The 15550-nt window shown below is 43.7% G+C and overlaps 1 protein-coding gene across 6 annotated transcripts in view; it reads left to right on the top strand.

Moving 5' to 3' along the window:
* Window positions 1–15550, top strand: part of TIAM2 (TIAM Rac1 associated GEF 2) — a 189600-nt gene that overhangs the window by 114231 nt on the left and 59819 nt on the right. For all 6 annotated transcript variants that reach the window (XR_006202907.1, XR_006202908.1, XM_042940125.1 and 3 more), the window contains 5 exons: window positions 6306–6467; window positions 8076–8180; window positions 8392–8470; window positions 10779–10871; window positions 12016–12279. Coding sequence is in view for 4 of the 6 variants with exons in the window: in XM_042940125.1 (XP_042796059.1) it covers window positions 6306–6467; window positions 8076–8180; window positions 8392–8470; window positions 10779–10871; window positions 12016–12279 (703 nt within the window). In the remaining 2 variants the exon portion in view is untranslated. The remainder of the gene's footprint in view (window positions 1–6305; window positions 6468–8075; window positions 8181–8391; window positions 8471–10778; window positions 10872–12015; window positions 12280–15550) is intronic.

Here is a 15550-nt window from a genome sequence, read left to right on the forward strand (position 1 = left end):
TGAAAATAAATTTTGCTGGGGAGCCTGGGGGAAGGGTTGGTTCTTAAACGTCCGATTGGCTCAGGTCATGATCTCACAGTTCATGGGTTTGGACCGTGTATGGGGCTCTGTGCTGACAGCTCAGAGCCTGGAGCCTACTTCAGATTCTGTCTCTCTCTCTCTTTGTCTGCCCCTCCCCCACTCATGCTCTGTCTCTGTCTTTCAAAAATAAATAAACATTAAAAAAAAAAGAAATTTTGCTAAAAAAGCTATTGATGGTCAGAATTAAGCTTAGTGCTTATTTAAATTGGGCTCAAATTACCAAATGATCTTCTTGCGATTTAATTGCTAGGTCCCACCAGTGCTATCCTGGATGAGAGGCAAATATTCAGTCTGTTTTTTAAAGCATATGAGCTTAAACATTTATTCCTATTTTCACTAAAATTTGCCTCTGGCATAGGGACACTGAAAAAATTCTTTTGACTTCTACGGCTACTTTAATGGTGTATTTATCATTTCTGTGCGACGGTACTCAGATAATTAGGTTTAAATGGAGTTGCCGGTGGAATTAGAGATATTTGTATTTTGTGTCTCTGGGACTTAAAATTCTGCCTATAGCTAGTTGAATAATATTTCACTAGTTTTCCTCTGCTAATCATTCTTGGAGAGTATTTACAAGTTGCACACGTATTTGCATATAGTCAGTGTATCATGTCCATTAGCGGCACAGAAAGGCAGCCTCTCCTGAGCCTTGGTAGGGAGGGGTCACAGGCGTTTTTAAATATTCCTGTCTAATTGGTGCATCCTGTAACAGTCCCAACACTGAGTCATCCTGATTCAAAATCTGTTAAGTTTGGAGTAAAGCCAGTCTTATTTGAGCATTTTTGAAAGGACATTTTGGCGAGCCCAAAATGAAAGCTTTTCATAGAGTACTTTCTGATGAGCAATAATGAGTCGCAAGCAGTGTTCGAAGGGAGGTGTTTGTTATGGAGATAGTGACAACAAATCCCCTCCTGGGGCTCTGGCCCACAGCTACCCCAGCAGCTTCACTGCAGAAATAGTGGAGCCCGGAGGCCTTGGCTGTCCGTCTTGGAAAATTGGCTTGGGGCGTCCCAACTTTCTGTGGCTGCGAGTGAATGAAGTATTGTCACATGAGTCATTAGCTCCAACGTTAGTAATGTTGGTTTCTTAAATGGAAAATGTGAATGAAACCCACTTACTCCTGAACATAACCTAGTAGTCTGTTGAAATAGAGTTAGGAGTGTGGAACCCTCCACAGCCTACATACATGTACAGATAGATAGGTCTTTGTTTGCTTTTCAGATCAACTGATGTTTGGGCATCGGCCCAAGAAGGAGATAAACACTTTTCTTCTCCATGACATTTTACCGTTATTAAGAAAACCAAGAGCATGTAACTCCTTTTGTGTTTTCTCCTCCTCTCACTTGCTAATAGACTTTCCTTTTATCAGCAACTGTGGTAGAGGGCCCATTTGTGACAGCCAGATTGTGATTTTGCTACTCACTTCCCTTCGGTGATCCAAGTAGTAATTACAAGCCATTTGATCCAAAAGCATCTGCTGTGAGAACATGCGGAGTTTCAATTTTCTCTCCTTGAGGCACACTGAGCATAAGTAATTTGACACGTGCTTTCAGGACCATTCATGGAATAGTAATAATAAACGCTTCTGTAGAAGTCGCCTCCAAGGAAGGCAGACCTTAGCTAGTGGGTCTGTAGTGGCCATGCCTGTGGTTCAGCGATGATGATCCCATCATCTCGTGGATGGCCAGAGCTGACCACACGGTGGTCTGGGCCCCGGCAGCTCCCCAGGGTTTTGAAACAAAGGATGGTTCTCCGGCAGTTCTTGACAGCGGCCATCGTCGAATTTTGGTGGTTACGGCTGCTAGGATGTGATTCTGCAGTCCCGACTGAATTTCAGAACGGTGCCTTTGCATTGTACCAGCCCTTTACAGTTTATGTGCCTTCAAACGCCACTCCTCACACCAACCTCCTGACCTCCCCGCGAAGCTGGAAGGTCTTAGCCCCCCTTTAAATGTGAAGAAACGGAAGCCCAGAGACATCAGATAAGCAGCCTACCCCAAGGCTGGGATTTGACCGGATTGATCGTCTGTTATAATTTTGCCATGTTCATCTTCTCCAGGAACGGGAAACCTTGAGCGGGCTAATTGGGAACTAGTTTTTAGTGGGGAGGATTGTGGGGAGAGCTGGGGGAGGAGGCAGGTTGGGGGTGCACAGCCTTGGTGGAGAAGCCGACCATGGGCTTCTGGATGAGTGGTTCGAAGGTGCACAGAGCGCCTCTGCAAAGGATAGTCTGGCAACAGAGCTTTCCAGACGGCTTAGTTTGTTTGCTTGCTTTCAGGATTCTCTGTTCGTCTTAGGAAAAAGAATACGGGAGAATATTTTATCTGGCTTATTGAAAGGAAAGCCATGTATATATATTCTCGGCATGGATGGACAGCACTGACCCTTGAGGGAATCAGTTTAGTTTTCACTCCAAGTGGGCAAAGCTCACGACAACGTAGGAGGTCTGTAAACACCTAGCCTTTTCTTTTTTTCTCATTCTAATTCACTAATCAGCTCCATATTCCTGGTATTTCTTTGGAATAACCAGATTTTTACCTTTCTTCAACTGCATGTTTGAGGTTGTGTGTTATGCACAGGACAAAATTGCATTTGAATTTTCATTGCAGGATCTCCTGAGAGGCTAGGAATCTTCCAGAGCCTTGGCTTTGATAGGCATCATCTCTTCCATCATTTACTCAATCTTAGGTCAGTGGTGAGACTCGGGAAAGGATTCCATGGAGCAGCTGTAGGCACAAAGCCTTGTTTAATTGAATAGAATATGAATAGTCTGTCCTTCCTTCCACTTTGGCCTTTACCTGCAGCCTTTCTCTGGTCCAGGACTTCTTCCCCTTCAATAATCTCCTATTTCTTTTCTTGAAACTTAGGGAAGATTGAGTGTATAAATCTTGACACTGTATAAATAGGGCAGCTTTCACCTTTCAAGCCTATGTATGACTGTGAATTTCTAGTTGCATCCAATTCAGTACCCATGTGCTGGATATGTGGTGGATGCAGAATACACTGGGTCAAGGGTCAAGGGAGACTCAGAGTTGGAAAGACAGCCTCTGCTCTCTGCTTGGGGATGTGAGAGTGGCCTGAAAATGACTGTCCAGTTAGCTGGGCATAGCTGACTGCTACAACAGGGATATAAAGACCGTAGACTCATTTTTAAAAATTAATTAATGAATTAGTTAATTTTAACATTTATTTATTTTTGAGAGACAGAGAATACAAGCAGAGGAGGGACTGAGAGAGAGATAAGCACAGGCTCCAGGCTCTGAGCTGCCAGCACAGACCTCGACGTGGGGCTCGAACCCATGAACTGTGAGATCATGACCTGGACCAAAGTCAGATGCTTAAGTGACTGAGCCACCGAGGTGCCCCTATTCATTTAGTTTTAAAGTTTATTTATTTATTTTGAGGGGGGGGGGGGGCGGAGAGAGAGAGAGAGAATGAATCTCAGGCAGGCTCTACACTGTCATCAGAGAGCCCAGTGTGGGGCTTGAACTCGTGAACCATGAGATCATGACCTGAACCAAATCAAGAGTTGGGCATTTAACCAACCGAGCCATCCAGGAGCCCTGACAGTAGACTCCTTTAATTGAGTAGAATTAGGGGTGCGAGGGAAGGGAGGAGGAGAGACTTGATTAGTGGCGGAGGGGGTAGCAGTTGAAACAAGGCTGAGGGATGTATGGGGTTCAGCCCTGAAGCTATGGGAAGATAAAGCAGGCAAAGGAAATGAAAATGAATAAGGTTCTGGAGGCAAGAGGGTGCTGGGAGTGTCAGGTGAGCCATTTTGTCCAGTTAGAACGGTAGCGTGTGGGTGGAATAACAGAAAAGAATCCAGAAAGGTTGTGTGTCCATTTCGTGGGGAGGTAACTGCCAGGTTGATATTTCTGTAGTGCAGTGGTGAGCACAGACTGCAGCCAGGTTTCTAGGTTTCAGACCCCCATAGTACCACCATCCCAGCTCACCGTGTGAGCTTGGGCTTGGGCAAGTTTCTAGACTTTGCCGAGCCTCATTTTCCTCAGCTGTTCCACAGAGGGTCAGGACAATGCATAGAGGGGTTGCATTGTTAGTAGTGAGCGAACTGATAGCATGTGAGAAGCTGATTCCATCCAGGGGCGCCTGGCTGGCTCATTCAGTAGAGCATCACGCGACCCTCGATCTCAGAGGCGTGAGTTCAAGCCTCATGTTGTGTGTGGAGCCTACTTAAAAAAACCAAATAGCTTATTCCATCTGGCCCCGTGTAAGGCAGGTGCCCTGTGATGGACAGTGAAGGATGGGGACAGGAGGGCAGGAGAGTTGTGAGTTTGCATTTCTCGTGTGCCCCCCCCCCCCCCCCCCACCTGTCGCTCTTCAGTTACATTTTCCCTGTTCTGCTCTAAAAGTGCAGGATTCAATTGCTTTGCAGGAGTACTGGACTTCCTTCCTCTTGGCCTGGCTTCTTGTGTGGTTTCTTACTCCGCAGTGACCTCTGCTGGGCTTTTACTTTGCTTCCGAGCAAGCGTGGTTTGAGAGGTGAGGTCTGTACCTTTAAGGTGGTACCTGCTCATTGCTGATGCACCTGGCTGAAATCACTCCCCAGAGACACAGTATCCGGAGGTTGAATCAGAGAAGGACAAGCCATCTGTATGAGATAGGATCCTTCAGGGGAAAGTGGGTCCGTGCTGGTTTCCTGCTCCTTGGCTCCAGGCATCTATCTGTTCCTCTCTTTTTCTCTTTTGGTTTGGCACGTGAGGTGGATACTCATTCTGGGCTATGATCATCTTCCCAGAAAATGACAGATCCATGACAGATCTAGAAACGTCACTGTAAAGAAGAATACCACATTTTCCGAAAGGCAACACAGACAACTTGATTCTTCCTTTGCTTAAACCTGTTCTTTTGAAATCTTTAATGTACCTATTCTACTTTTTTAATCCTGCGTTTGAGGAATTTTTGCTCTGAGGGTTTTTTTTTTTTAATGCATGACATTCAAAGTAAAGTCATCCATTGATGATAACTTTAATGTATGATAGGTAGGATATAATAATGTGATCATATTGAATCTATATGTAACATTTTCTAGTGCGTCGGGTACTTTCACATCTATATTTTTTTGCTTGCAAAATCTGTATTAATGAACTTAAGTAATTATATTATTAATATCCCCTTTTACAGAATAGGAGACAAGGCTCAGTACGTGAATGTCCTGTCCTACTATTAATTAAACAGTAGAGTGTGTAACTTGAACATCAGGTTGTTTTTTTTTTAATTTTTTTTTAACGTTTATTTATTTTTGAGACAGAGAGAGACAGAGCATGAACGGGGGAGGGTCAGAGAGAGGGAGACACAGAATCTGAAACAGGCTCCAGGCTCCGAGCTGTCAGCACAGAGCCCGACGCGGGGCTCGAACTCACGGACTGCGAGATCATGACCTGAGCTGAAGTCGGCCGCTTAACCGACTGAGCCACCCAGACGCCCCAGGTTTTTTTATTTCTAATCCCCAAGTCTTTTCTACCAGGCTAGTGTAAGAACCTAACCAGAGGACATTTCCGAGTTGCTTAATAAATGTTAACCGTTTTTGTTTATAAATCATGTTAGCATGAGGTTATCAAATTACCATGATAATGGGGTCTAGGGAAGTAAATATCTTCGGGAAAAGCTTCCTTTTAAAGGTGCTATGTTTGGAGATGATGATTTTTAAGTGTCTAGATGTGAAATAACTGAAAGAAAGAAAAAAAAATGCCTCCAGGATTAGAGACTGATTTGAAAAAAGCAAGTAGAAATAAGAGAGAAGAGAAACATGCTTGGATTAAGTGCAGTTCAGGTTAAATTGTGGGCAGGCATCAGTGGCCATAAACAAGAGCGTGCTGAAATTCACTGGGGTCAGGAATGCAGATTTCACAGGGCCCTTGTCAACAGGCAGTTCCAGACCCGCGAGCGTGGATGCCAAGCCCGCTTGTAGCCACAGTGTCGTGTTCTAACTTGGGCTGAGTGGCAGATGGCACGTGGCTAGGACACCGGATGAGGAATCCATTGTCTTCCAGTCAGCCTTCCTGGGCTTCAGTTTTTGTGGGTCCAGTGATTGAAGAGACACCGGGCTTGTCTGTTCCAGAGGTTTAGGAGAAGCCAGACATGGCAGAAGAACTGCGGCAGGGCTTTCTATAAAATACATCATGAATCCAAGGGACATTTTAGTAGTGTCTGTCCTTTGTTTATCACATCTGTCTCTATTTCCTTGTGGTGTCTGAAAACAGGTTGATGAACTTCTGCATATATACGGTTCAACGGCTGATGGTGTTCCCCGAGACAACACATGGGAAGTCCAGACTTATGTTCATTTTCAGGATAATCAAGGAGTTACTGTAACGATCAAGCCAGAACATAGAGTAGAAGATATTTTGACTTTGGCGTGCAAGGTAATGGGTTTGGCTGCAGAACTGTGTCTCCGTAGAAATAATCGTTAATGTTGCCCTCCTATGCCAAAAGATTAACATCTGTTAATCAACATGCTTATTAATAGTCCTGTTTATTAACTTAATTCGCATTCTCCTCTTCCGTCTTTTAGCAGAATGAGTTGTTAGGTTATGGCCCCTTGCCTTCGTGAAGAGAACCTGAGCTGTTTTACTGAAATTTATATACGCCTTTAGAATTAAATGGAGATGTATTAGAATAATTTTTAACATCTAGAATAATTTTGAAGACGGTTGTTATTGAAATTCCTTAGAGACGCTGCTCTGGAAGAAAGTGGCATAAACTTGGAAGTAGTTTGATTTAATCCTAAACAGTTTTACCGAGTTTCTCCAGACTGAACAAGTAACTTGATACACCATTCACAGTTGCGGCCTGGAGATTGTCATGAGATGATGTTTCACTCATTATTCAAACTAGGTTTTCCTTCCGAAAAGAACATTTATGCCAAGTCTTAAAAAAACTTCTGAGAGAAGACTCCACATCAGAGCAGGTGTTTTTAATCCACCAGGTGGCGTAGCAGAGCTGAGCTATTTTTAAGGTTTCAGAGAAAATGCCATCAAATACATGGTAAGAAAAAGCATGTAGACTTTGATAACTCTTTACCAGGTACACAATAGGTGTGGATGATCTTTAATTTATTTATCTTTTAATTTTCTTGCTTTGACTTCAGCCTTAGGATACCATTTATATATGTAGCTTGCATTCTTATGAAAATTAATTTCCTTTCGCTCTGTCATGTAAGGTTTTTATTCAGACAGCCCACAATATTGCTTTATACCCACAACGTCAGTTATGAAGTTCATAAGTCTTCTAGATGCTAGAGGATGCCAGAAGCAGTAGTGGGTCAATTAGATCCAGTTACATAGGCCTGGGATCAATTCCTGAACGAACAAATGAGTGCGTGCATATACCCTTTCCTTTTGAAAAAATTTTGGAGTACGCAATCCTAATCCTGTGATTGTTCACATTTCGCAAATTAGTAATGAGAAACAACTTCAAGCTAGGTGAAACCAATGTATAAAAGGATAGTATTTGCTGAGATGGTAAGATCTATCAGGTGTATACTACCATAACTTCTTAAAAGTACATCTCCTGCCTTTAGTGACAAGCAGTGTCATTTAGAGAAAACCTCTTTATTAAAAAAAAATTTACTGTTTGTTTATTTTTGAGAGAGAAAGAGACAGAGTGTGAGTGGGGGAGGGTCAGAGAGAGAGGAAGACACAGAATCCGAACCAGGTCCAGGCTCTGAGCTGTCAGCATAGATCCTGACAAGGGGTTCGAACCCATGAACCGTGAGATCATACCTGAGCCAAAGTCAGACCCTTAACTGACTGAGCCACCCAGGCGCCCGTTTAGAGAAAACATTCTTAAAAATAATGATCTGTGCCTTCTTTCTTTTTTTGCACATTTAAATTTGAACTCTTATATATGGGTTTAAACTCCACAAGCCACATACGGTATCTCCTTCAGGAATTTCCACTTTGATTTTGAATGAACCATGATGAGTTTAGAAAGAACATGCAAAATCTGAGTAGCTGTCATTTTCTTCACAGATGCGGCAGCTGGAACCCAGCCACTATGGCCTGCAGCTTCGAAGATTAGTAGACGAAAATGTCGAGGACTGCGTCCCTGCGCCATACGAATGTATGCAAGAGCAGGCAAGTGGTGTGCATTTAGAAAGGCTTTAGAAAGGGAACTTTGAGCCCCATCCATGGCCTCTTGATTTTAGAAGTATGTGGTTGGGGGGGGGTGAGGGGCGGCGGGGGCGGGTCTTCGTTTGAATTTGGCATCTAATTTGAAAATCATCGAAGTAAGTTTCCAAGACACCGTGACATTAAATTTTCTGATTTTGTTGTTTTCCTTTTGTAGGTTTATGATGAAATAGAAATCTTTCCCCTAAGCGTTTATGACGTGCAGCTCACGAAGACCGGCAGTGTGTCTGACTTCGGTGAGCCTAGGAACCCCTGTCGGGGAACCCCTGTCCATCCTCGCTTAGTTTGCCCCGGGATCTTGGACCTCATTTTTTAAAATTTATGTTTACGTTTTAGTGTAAACTGTGACCGTGGTTTCTGAACTTCCTTTCTCTCCTTTCATCTCTGTTTATTTATATTGGGCTAAAAAGAGAGGCATTAACACTGGGGAAAAATGCCAAAGTAATTAAAAGGAATGATGAGTTTGAAATGATGGTGATTAAGAGTAACAACGAATCTCCTGCGTGTGAGGTGCTGTTCTAGGCTGAGTAACTTCTGATTCACCCCCCCGTGTCTTTGGTCTCAACTTTTTACCTGCCTGGAATGCTGCCCCTCACGGTTCCCCTGCCCCATTTCCTCTTTTCTGTGTAAATCCACCATGCCTTCCAAGAACTAACTGGAGGTCTTAACTTTTTTTTTTTTTTTAATGTTTGAGACAGACAGAGAGAGAGAGAGAGAGAGAGAGAGAAAAGAGAGTGGGGGAGGGGCGGAGAGAGAGAGAGAGTCCCAAGCAGGCTCTGTACTGACAGCATAGCACAGAGCCTGATGTGGGGCTCGAACCCAAAAACCATGAGATCATGACATGAGCCGAAGTCAAAGTCGGACGCTTAACCAACTGAGCCACCCAGACACCCCCTGAAGCTCTAACTTTCGTAAAGAAGGCTTATCTAATTGCTTTACCTTCAATTTAAAAATTAATAGTCAGTGTTACCCAAGTTACTTTGTAATATTTGATCCTTGCATTTCCATATGTATGTATTTAAACTTGGCTTTGAGCTCCTCATGGACTGTGCTCTTGTCTAAATGTTCATTTCAATATTTTGTTCTGTCTTTTACCATGGGCACTCAATAATTAGACGTGATCAGTACACATCTCCATAAAAGACTATTTCTTGTTGGATACGTTGATGTAATTTTTCCCCTTGAAACGAATCCACCTGATCAAATTCCAGTCATTATAATATGTTAATGTTTTCTTGTGATTTGTTCTTTGTTGTTTTTTTTTTTCTTTTAATTGATATAATGGACATGCTCTTTGTTTCTTAATTTACATAGTCTGTTTGACCAATGCTGTGTTGGTTTTCCCTTTGAAGCCTTCTTAGCATTTTGTCTGTGTTCTTTTGGCCTCCGCTCTACTTTACGTGGTGGGTATTTGTGAATCTTCTTTGTGTTTTGAATAACTGAGGGTACTTACAAAGATACCCTTTCATGACCACCATCTGCAAGGCTCTGCCTGAGGCACAGAGGAAACAGGGAAACGTCATTCTTTTTGTTGGCAAAGAACTCACCTTATTCTAGGACCTAGTCAGGGAAACGAGTGCTCCTAACTGTGGAATCCCAGAGAAGGGCAGTCTCCAAGTGCGTTCTGAGGAGGAGCTGTCTCACCTGGGTTTTTGCATGTGGTCACATTTAGGGCACGTATGGTATCTATCCAAGTGGTTTTTTACCTACTTAAAGTGCCTAACCCCATATAGAGTTGTTTCTTAACAAACATTTTGTATTCGAATTTTATTTATTTCAGTAAGAATATCCTCTGGTTTCAACTTCTAGAAAATTTTTTTTAAAATGTGGTGAAATACACATAACAGGGTTTACCACTGTAACCATTAAGCACGGTTAAAAATGACCATTCAGTGACATTAAATACATTCACATTGTTGTGCAGCCATTAACATCGTCCATGTTCAGAGCTATTTTCATCTTGCAAAACTGGAACTCTGTACCTATTAAACAATCACTCCCCATTCCTCCTCCCCCGGCCCCTGCCCCCCACCATTCTGCTTTCTGTCTGTATGAATTTGCCTTGAGTACATTATATTAAGTGGAAACCTACAGTATTTGTTCTTTTGTGACCAGCTTATTTCACAGAGCATAACGCCCTCCAGGTGTGGCCCTGTTACAGCGTGCAGTGGAATCTCTTTCCTTCTTATGAGTGAATAATTCCTCTGTATGTCTACACTGCGTTTTGTTTTCCATTCATCTGGTGGGAGATGGTTGGCTTGTTTTCACCTTTTGGCTATTGCAGATAATGCTGCTCTACACGTGGGTAGATTGTCTCCGCTTTTGAATAGGGTTGTGCGCTCATATTAAACCTTTAGATCTGACACATTCCCCTTTTCCTGCCCCTGCTAGATAATCTGTGTTTTCAAATTACTTGTGATTTGACTTTCTTGACACTGTGTACTTGTGAGAATGGATGTCCAAGGGAATACTGCTGATTGAGTTGGAGAAATTAATTAGTGTGCTGAATTTAGACTTGTTTTTTTCTCTTCTTTTCACTCCTAGGGTTTGCAGTGACAGCGCAGGTGGACGAGCATCAGCATCTCAGCCGAATATTTATAAGTGACGTTCTCCCTGACGGCTTGGCATATGGAGAAGGTCCGCATGGCACGCGGTGTCTCTGTTCTCTCTTAGTTCAAAACTGTGGAATGCAGTCTGCCTAGGGAAATTTTCTTCTTACAGTTTTGTCAGAAAATGGTTTGTTCTAGAATTAAAAATAAAGTAAACTTAATAGTTTAATTGAAAAAGCATATGCGTAGGGCACCTGGGTGACTTAGTCGGTTGAGCATCCAACATCGACTCAGGTCACGATCTCACGGTTTGTGAGTTCGAGCCCTGCATCAGGCTCACTGCTGGCAGCGCAGAGCCCATTTCAGATCTTCTGTTCCCCCCTCTCTCTGCCCCTCCTCCGCTCACACTGTCACATTCAAAAGTGAATAAAACATTTTTAAAAACTAAAAAAAATGCATATGCATATGTATGTACATAGAGTATTTGTGTGTGGGGGGTGTGTTTTGAAAGAGACTAAGTATATACACAGAGACAACATATATATGTATACACACACGCACACACACATGCACACACACGCACACACACAGACACATGCATGTGTATAGACACTTGGAGGAAGAAAGTGGAAGAAAACAAGTGTTACTTCACAGGGCATTTAACATCAGGTAGAGGAACAAAGAGCTTTCCTGGCTGGCTCGTTCGGTAGAGCATGCAACTCTTCATCTTGGGGTTGTGAGTTCAAGCGCCACACTCAGTGTAAAGCTTACTTAACCCCTGCCCCCAGAAAACCCAAAACTGTTCCTCCTCCTCCTTTTTTTTTTTTTTTTAAATGTTTGTTTATTTTTGAGAAGGGAGGGTGGAGGGGCAGAGAGAAGGGAGGAGAGAGAGAATCCCAAGCAGGCTCTGTGCTGTCATTGCAGAGCCCAATGCGGGGCTCGAACTCACAAATCACGAGATCATGACCTGAGCCGAGGTGACGCTTAACTGACTGAGCCACCCAGGCGCCCCCACAAAACCTTTCCTTCCAACCCCAGTCTTGAGTGGGCTGAAATCTGTTATCAGTGGCATCCACATGCTGTACTCGTCAGCACTTTGTTTGAAGACCTCAGCGGAACGGTCCCTACGGACACATGGCTTGAGCTCGTAGCCGTCCTCCTCCTTCATGTTAAAATATCTCTTCCAGTCATCTCTTTTTTTTCTCCCTCTGTTTCCTCTTGCTTGTTCTCAGGGTTGAGAAAGGGCAACGAAATCATGACCTTAAATGGGGAAGCTGTGTCTGATCTGGACCTTAAGCAGATGGAGACCCTGTTTTCTGAGAAGAGCGTGGGGCTCACTCTCATCGCCCGGCCGCCAGACACAAAAGGAAACTTGTGTTCTTCCCGGTCAGACAGCGACTTGTTCTCAAAGGACCAGAAGAGTCTGCTGCCCCCTCCAAACCAGTCCCAGCTTCTGGAGGAATTCCTGAATAACTTTAAAAAGAATACAACCAATGGTAAGGCTCTGTTCCTCTCCCTTTCTTCATTGCTGCTATCAACAGTTGATATTTTGAAGCTGTAATTTTGCTTGCAAACTTAGGTTATTTAGGCTGTTCGAAGAGTGTTTTGTCACTTGTTAGGGGGGCACAGATGCCAACCAAGTAGATTTAATAAAAATTCCATGCATTGTAGAAATTGGAACACTTTCACGAAAAAGAAAATAAATTTCTGCACAAAATAATATTCTTTAAAATCGCAGAACCTTTAAAAATCACCCACAGTGTTTTGTATTGTAATTGCTCTGTGATTGCAGATAAACAAAAGCCAACATAAATGCCAAAGTTGATTTTCTATTCAGTTGACTCTAAGGCAAAAACATTCTGCAGCAATCTCTTAGGCTCTTAGAAGAGTTGATACAATTTAATTCTCTGTCTCTTTTGTTAAGTACTGTTTTCTCAGTAAACTGCAAACTTTTTTTTTTAAAGGTTAAATTTTTTTTTTAATGTTTACTTTTGAGAGAGAGAGAGCGAGCCTGAGCAGGGGAAGGGCAGAGAGAGAGGGAGACACAGAATCTGAAGCACAGAATCCGAGCTGTCGGCACATAGCCTGATGTGGGGCTCGAACCCACGAACAGCGAGATCGTGACCTAAGTGGAAGTCAGACGCTTAACTGACTGAGCCACCCAGGTGCCCCTAAACTGCAAACTTTTAATGTAGGCCATAAATTTTAAAATTTTGCCAACGCTTAAAAATGAAAAGCTGTATGCCAGCTTATTTTTCTAAAGGTAAAATTTCCATATGAGGAATTAATCTGAAGGTGTGGATTTCTGAGCTTATTATTCATGTGTACTTCATATGTTGCAGGCAAGTAAGTCAGAGGCTCCAGCTAATACTGAAAACCTGTAGTTTGTCTTTGTATTCCTGGGGGAAGCTGGTCAAGCCCCCACACAAGACTGAGCATAGGGTCTTTATTGTTATGTGCACACAAGGGAGTTTTTATTCTTAATTGCGGTGATAACAGATTTCCGACTGACATCTCTGCATGATTACCAGAAATGAATGAAAAACACAAAAAGAGGAGTTGTTCAGATTTAATTATAAAGCAAGTTTATTGGGTCATTTTTGGAACTAAAAAAATCAGATGTAAGATTTGTGATTCAATAAGGTGTAGAGTGCTTTCTCCTCCTCTCTTGGGACTGTACTCCAATTTAAAATGCCATTAAATTGACTCTTGGCATACAAAAACGGGTGTCATAAAGCAAAAATCATGATGGAGCTAATTAATTACTTGGTTATATTAGGGCCATCACTCAGTGACCCTGGGCTCTGTTACAGGCCTGAGTGTTCCGTATAACACATGCCTATGTCCGTTCATTGGATTCATTATTCTTAAGGGATACGTTCACTGCCTGTTATATCTCTATGTATTTTATCATAATAAGAAATCATTGCAGAGTCTGTAGCTCTTTTGGTACTGTAAGAATAAATTTCTATAGAAAGCAGCGAATTTACTTTTTTTTTTTTTTTAAATAGTAATGATCAAGCAGGTCAGCTAAACTTATTTATTACCCCATTTGTTTGTTTTGTGCAGAAACAGTACAAAGAGGTCCTAGGTCAGAAAGCCGTTGTATTATTTATCCCAGGGAGCCATTCTAACGCTCGAAGCCTTTCTAACTTCCCTAAGGGATACCGATGTCTGTGTATACACGTGGCTCAGCCGGTCAGACTGGTCGTGCTTCTCCACAGCTGGTCTTCTTCCAGGTCCCTCCACAGCCGCAGTACGTCCATCTGCTCGTCCGTCCCAAGACGGTGCTCTCCTGCCATCCGGGGAGAGCCCCCTGACCCCTCCCTGGTTTCCTGGGAGACCCTGTGTCCAGCGGGGCTGAATCGTCCTCCCCAGGATCCCGCCACCTCCCTGTGCCTGGGCTTTTGCTGTCTCTGTCCCTTACTGTTCCACAATAACGTGTTTATGTTGGAAACAGAACAGCCATAATGGGCTGCTTCCCCAAACACTTGGCAAATTTATTTGCCTTCTTCATTTTCTTTTTTTTTTTTTTAAGTCTATTTATTTTGAGAGAGTCAGTGTGAGTGGGGAGGGGCAGAAAGAGAGGGAGAGAGAGAATCCCAAGCAGGCTCCGTGCTGCCAGGGCAGAGCCCTGTGTGGGGCTGGAACTCACGAAACCGAGAGATGATCTGAGCTGAAGCCAAGAGTTGGACGCTTAACCGACCGAGCCACCCAGGCGCCCCTATTTACTTTTTTGAAGTAGTTGTGTAGCTTATAAAGAAAGAAGATGCCTGTGAGTGAGCATCTCAAAAGGAAATCTGTGTGTGTTTAAGGATGGGGAGAAAGAAACTAAGGGGTAGGTGCGGGGTGGGGAATTGGAAGAGGAAAAGACCGAGTCCCTCATTTGTGCACCGTATCGTGGTTATACTCGGGAGCCTGCATTTGTGAAGTGGGAGGTGGGATGGGGTGGTGGCAGGCACGCAGCCTCTGAGTCAGACCTGGATTCGAGTCCTGGCTGCGCTTGCCGGTTGTGCGACCGTGGGCGCAGGTGGGTAGCCAGACGCGCTGGCTTCCTTACCCACCGTGGGGACAGTCCTGAGGTGCGGACCAGTTCTTCAGGTGGTCCCTGAGGAATTGAGCCCCACTTGCCTGTAGCAACCTCATTTGCACACCTTTTATGGGATTTCTCCCCTTTGGTCTCACCTTCCCTGTTCCCTCACTTGGGCCTCTTGGGATCACCTTCCAAATGAACTTGTAAACCCCTGCCCTTGGCTTGGACTCTGCTTCCGGGGGAGCCTGTACTGAAGACATTGAACCTTGATTTATCATCTGAAAGACGAGCTTTCACCCCTCAGCCAAATGGGTCACCATGAGGGAGTCCACATCTGTGTGTGTCCAGCCCGGCTCCTTACGTGGCAGGAATTCCAAACATGGAGTCTCCTCTTCCCTCTCCTATGTAGCTTCATGTTTTATTTAAAATTACCCTAGGGGCGCCTGGGTGGCTCAGTCGGTTAAGTGTCTGACTTCAGCTCAGGTCACCATCTTGCGGTCCGTGAGTTCGAGCCCCGCATCGGGCTCTGGGCTGATGGCTCAGAGCCTGGAGCCTGCTTCCGATTCTGTGTCTCCCTCTCTCTCTGTCCCTCCCCCGTTCATGCTCTGTCTCTCTCTGTCTCAAAAATAAATAAACGTTAAAAAAAAGTAAATAAAATTACCCTGTTGTCCTTTGGCCATCGAATTAGAAAAAGGTAGTCCCATTTTCTTGCTAAAAAAAAATTAAAAATTACA

This window comes from Panthera leo, chromosome B2 (genome assembly GCF_018350215.1).
Source record: "Panthera leo isolate Ple1 chromosome B2, P.leo_Ple1_pat1.1, whole genome shotgun sequence".
NCBI classification, from domain to species: domain Eukaryota; kingdom Metazoa; phylum Chordata; class Mammalia; order Carnivora; family Felidae; genus Panthera; species Panthera leo.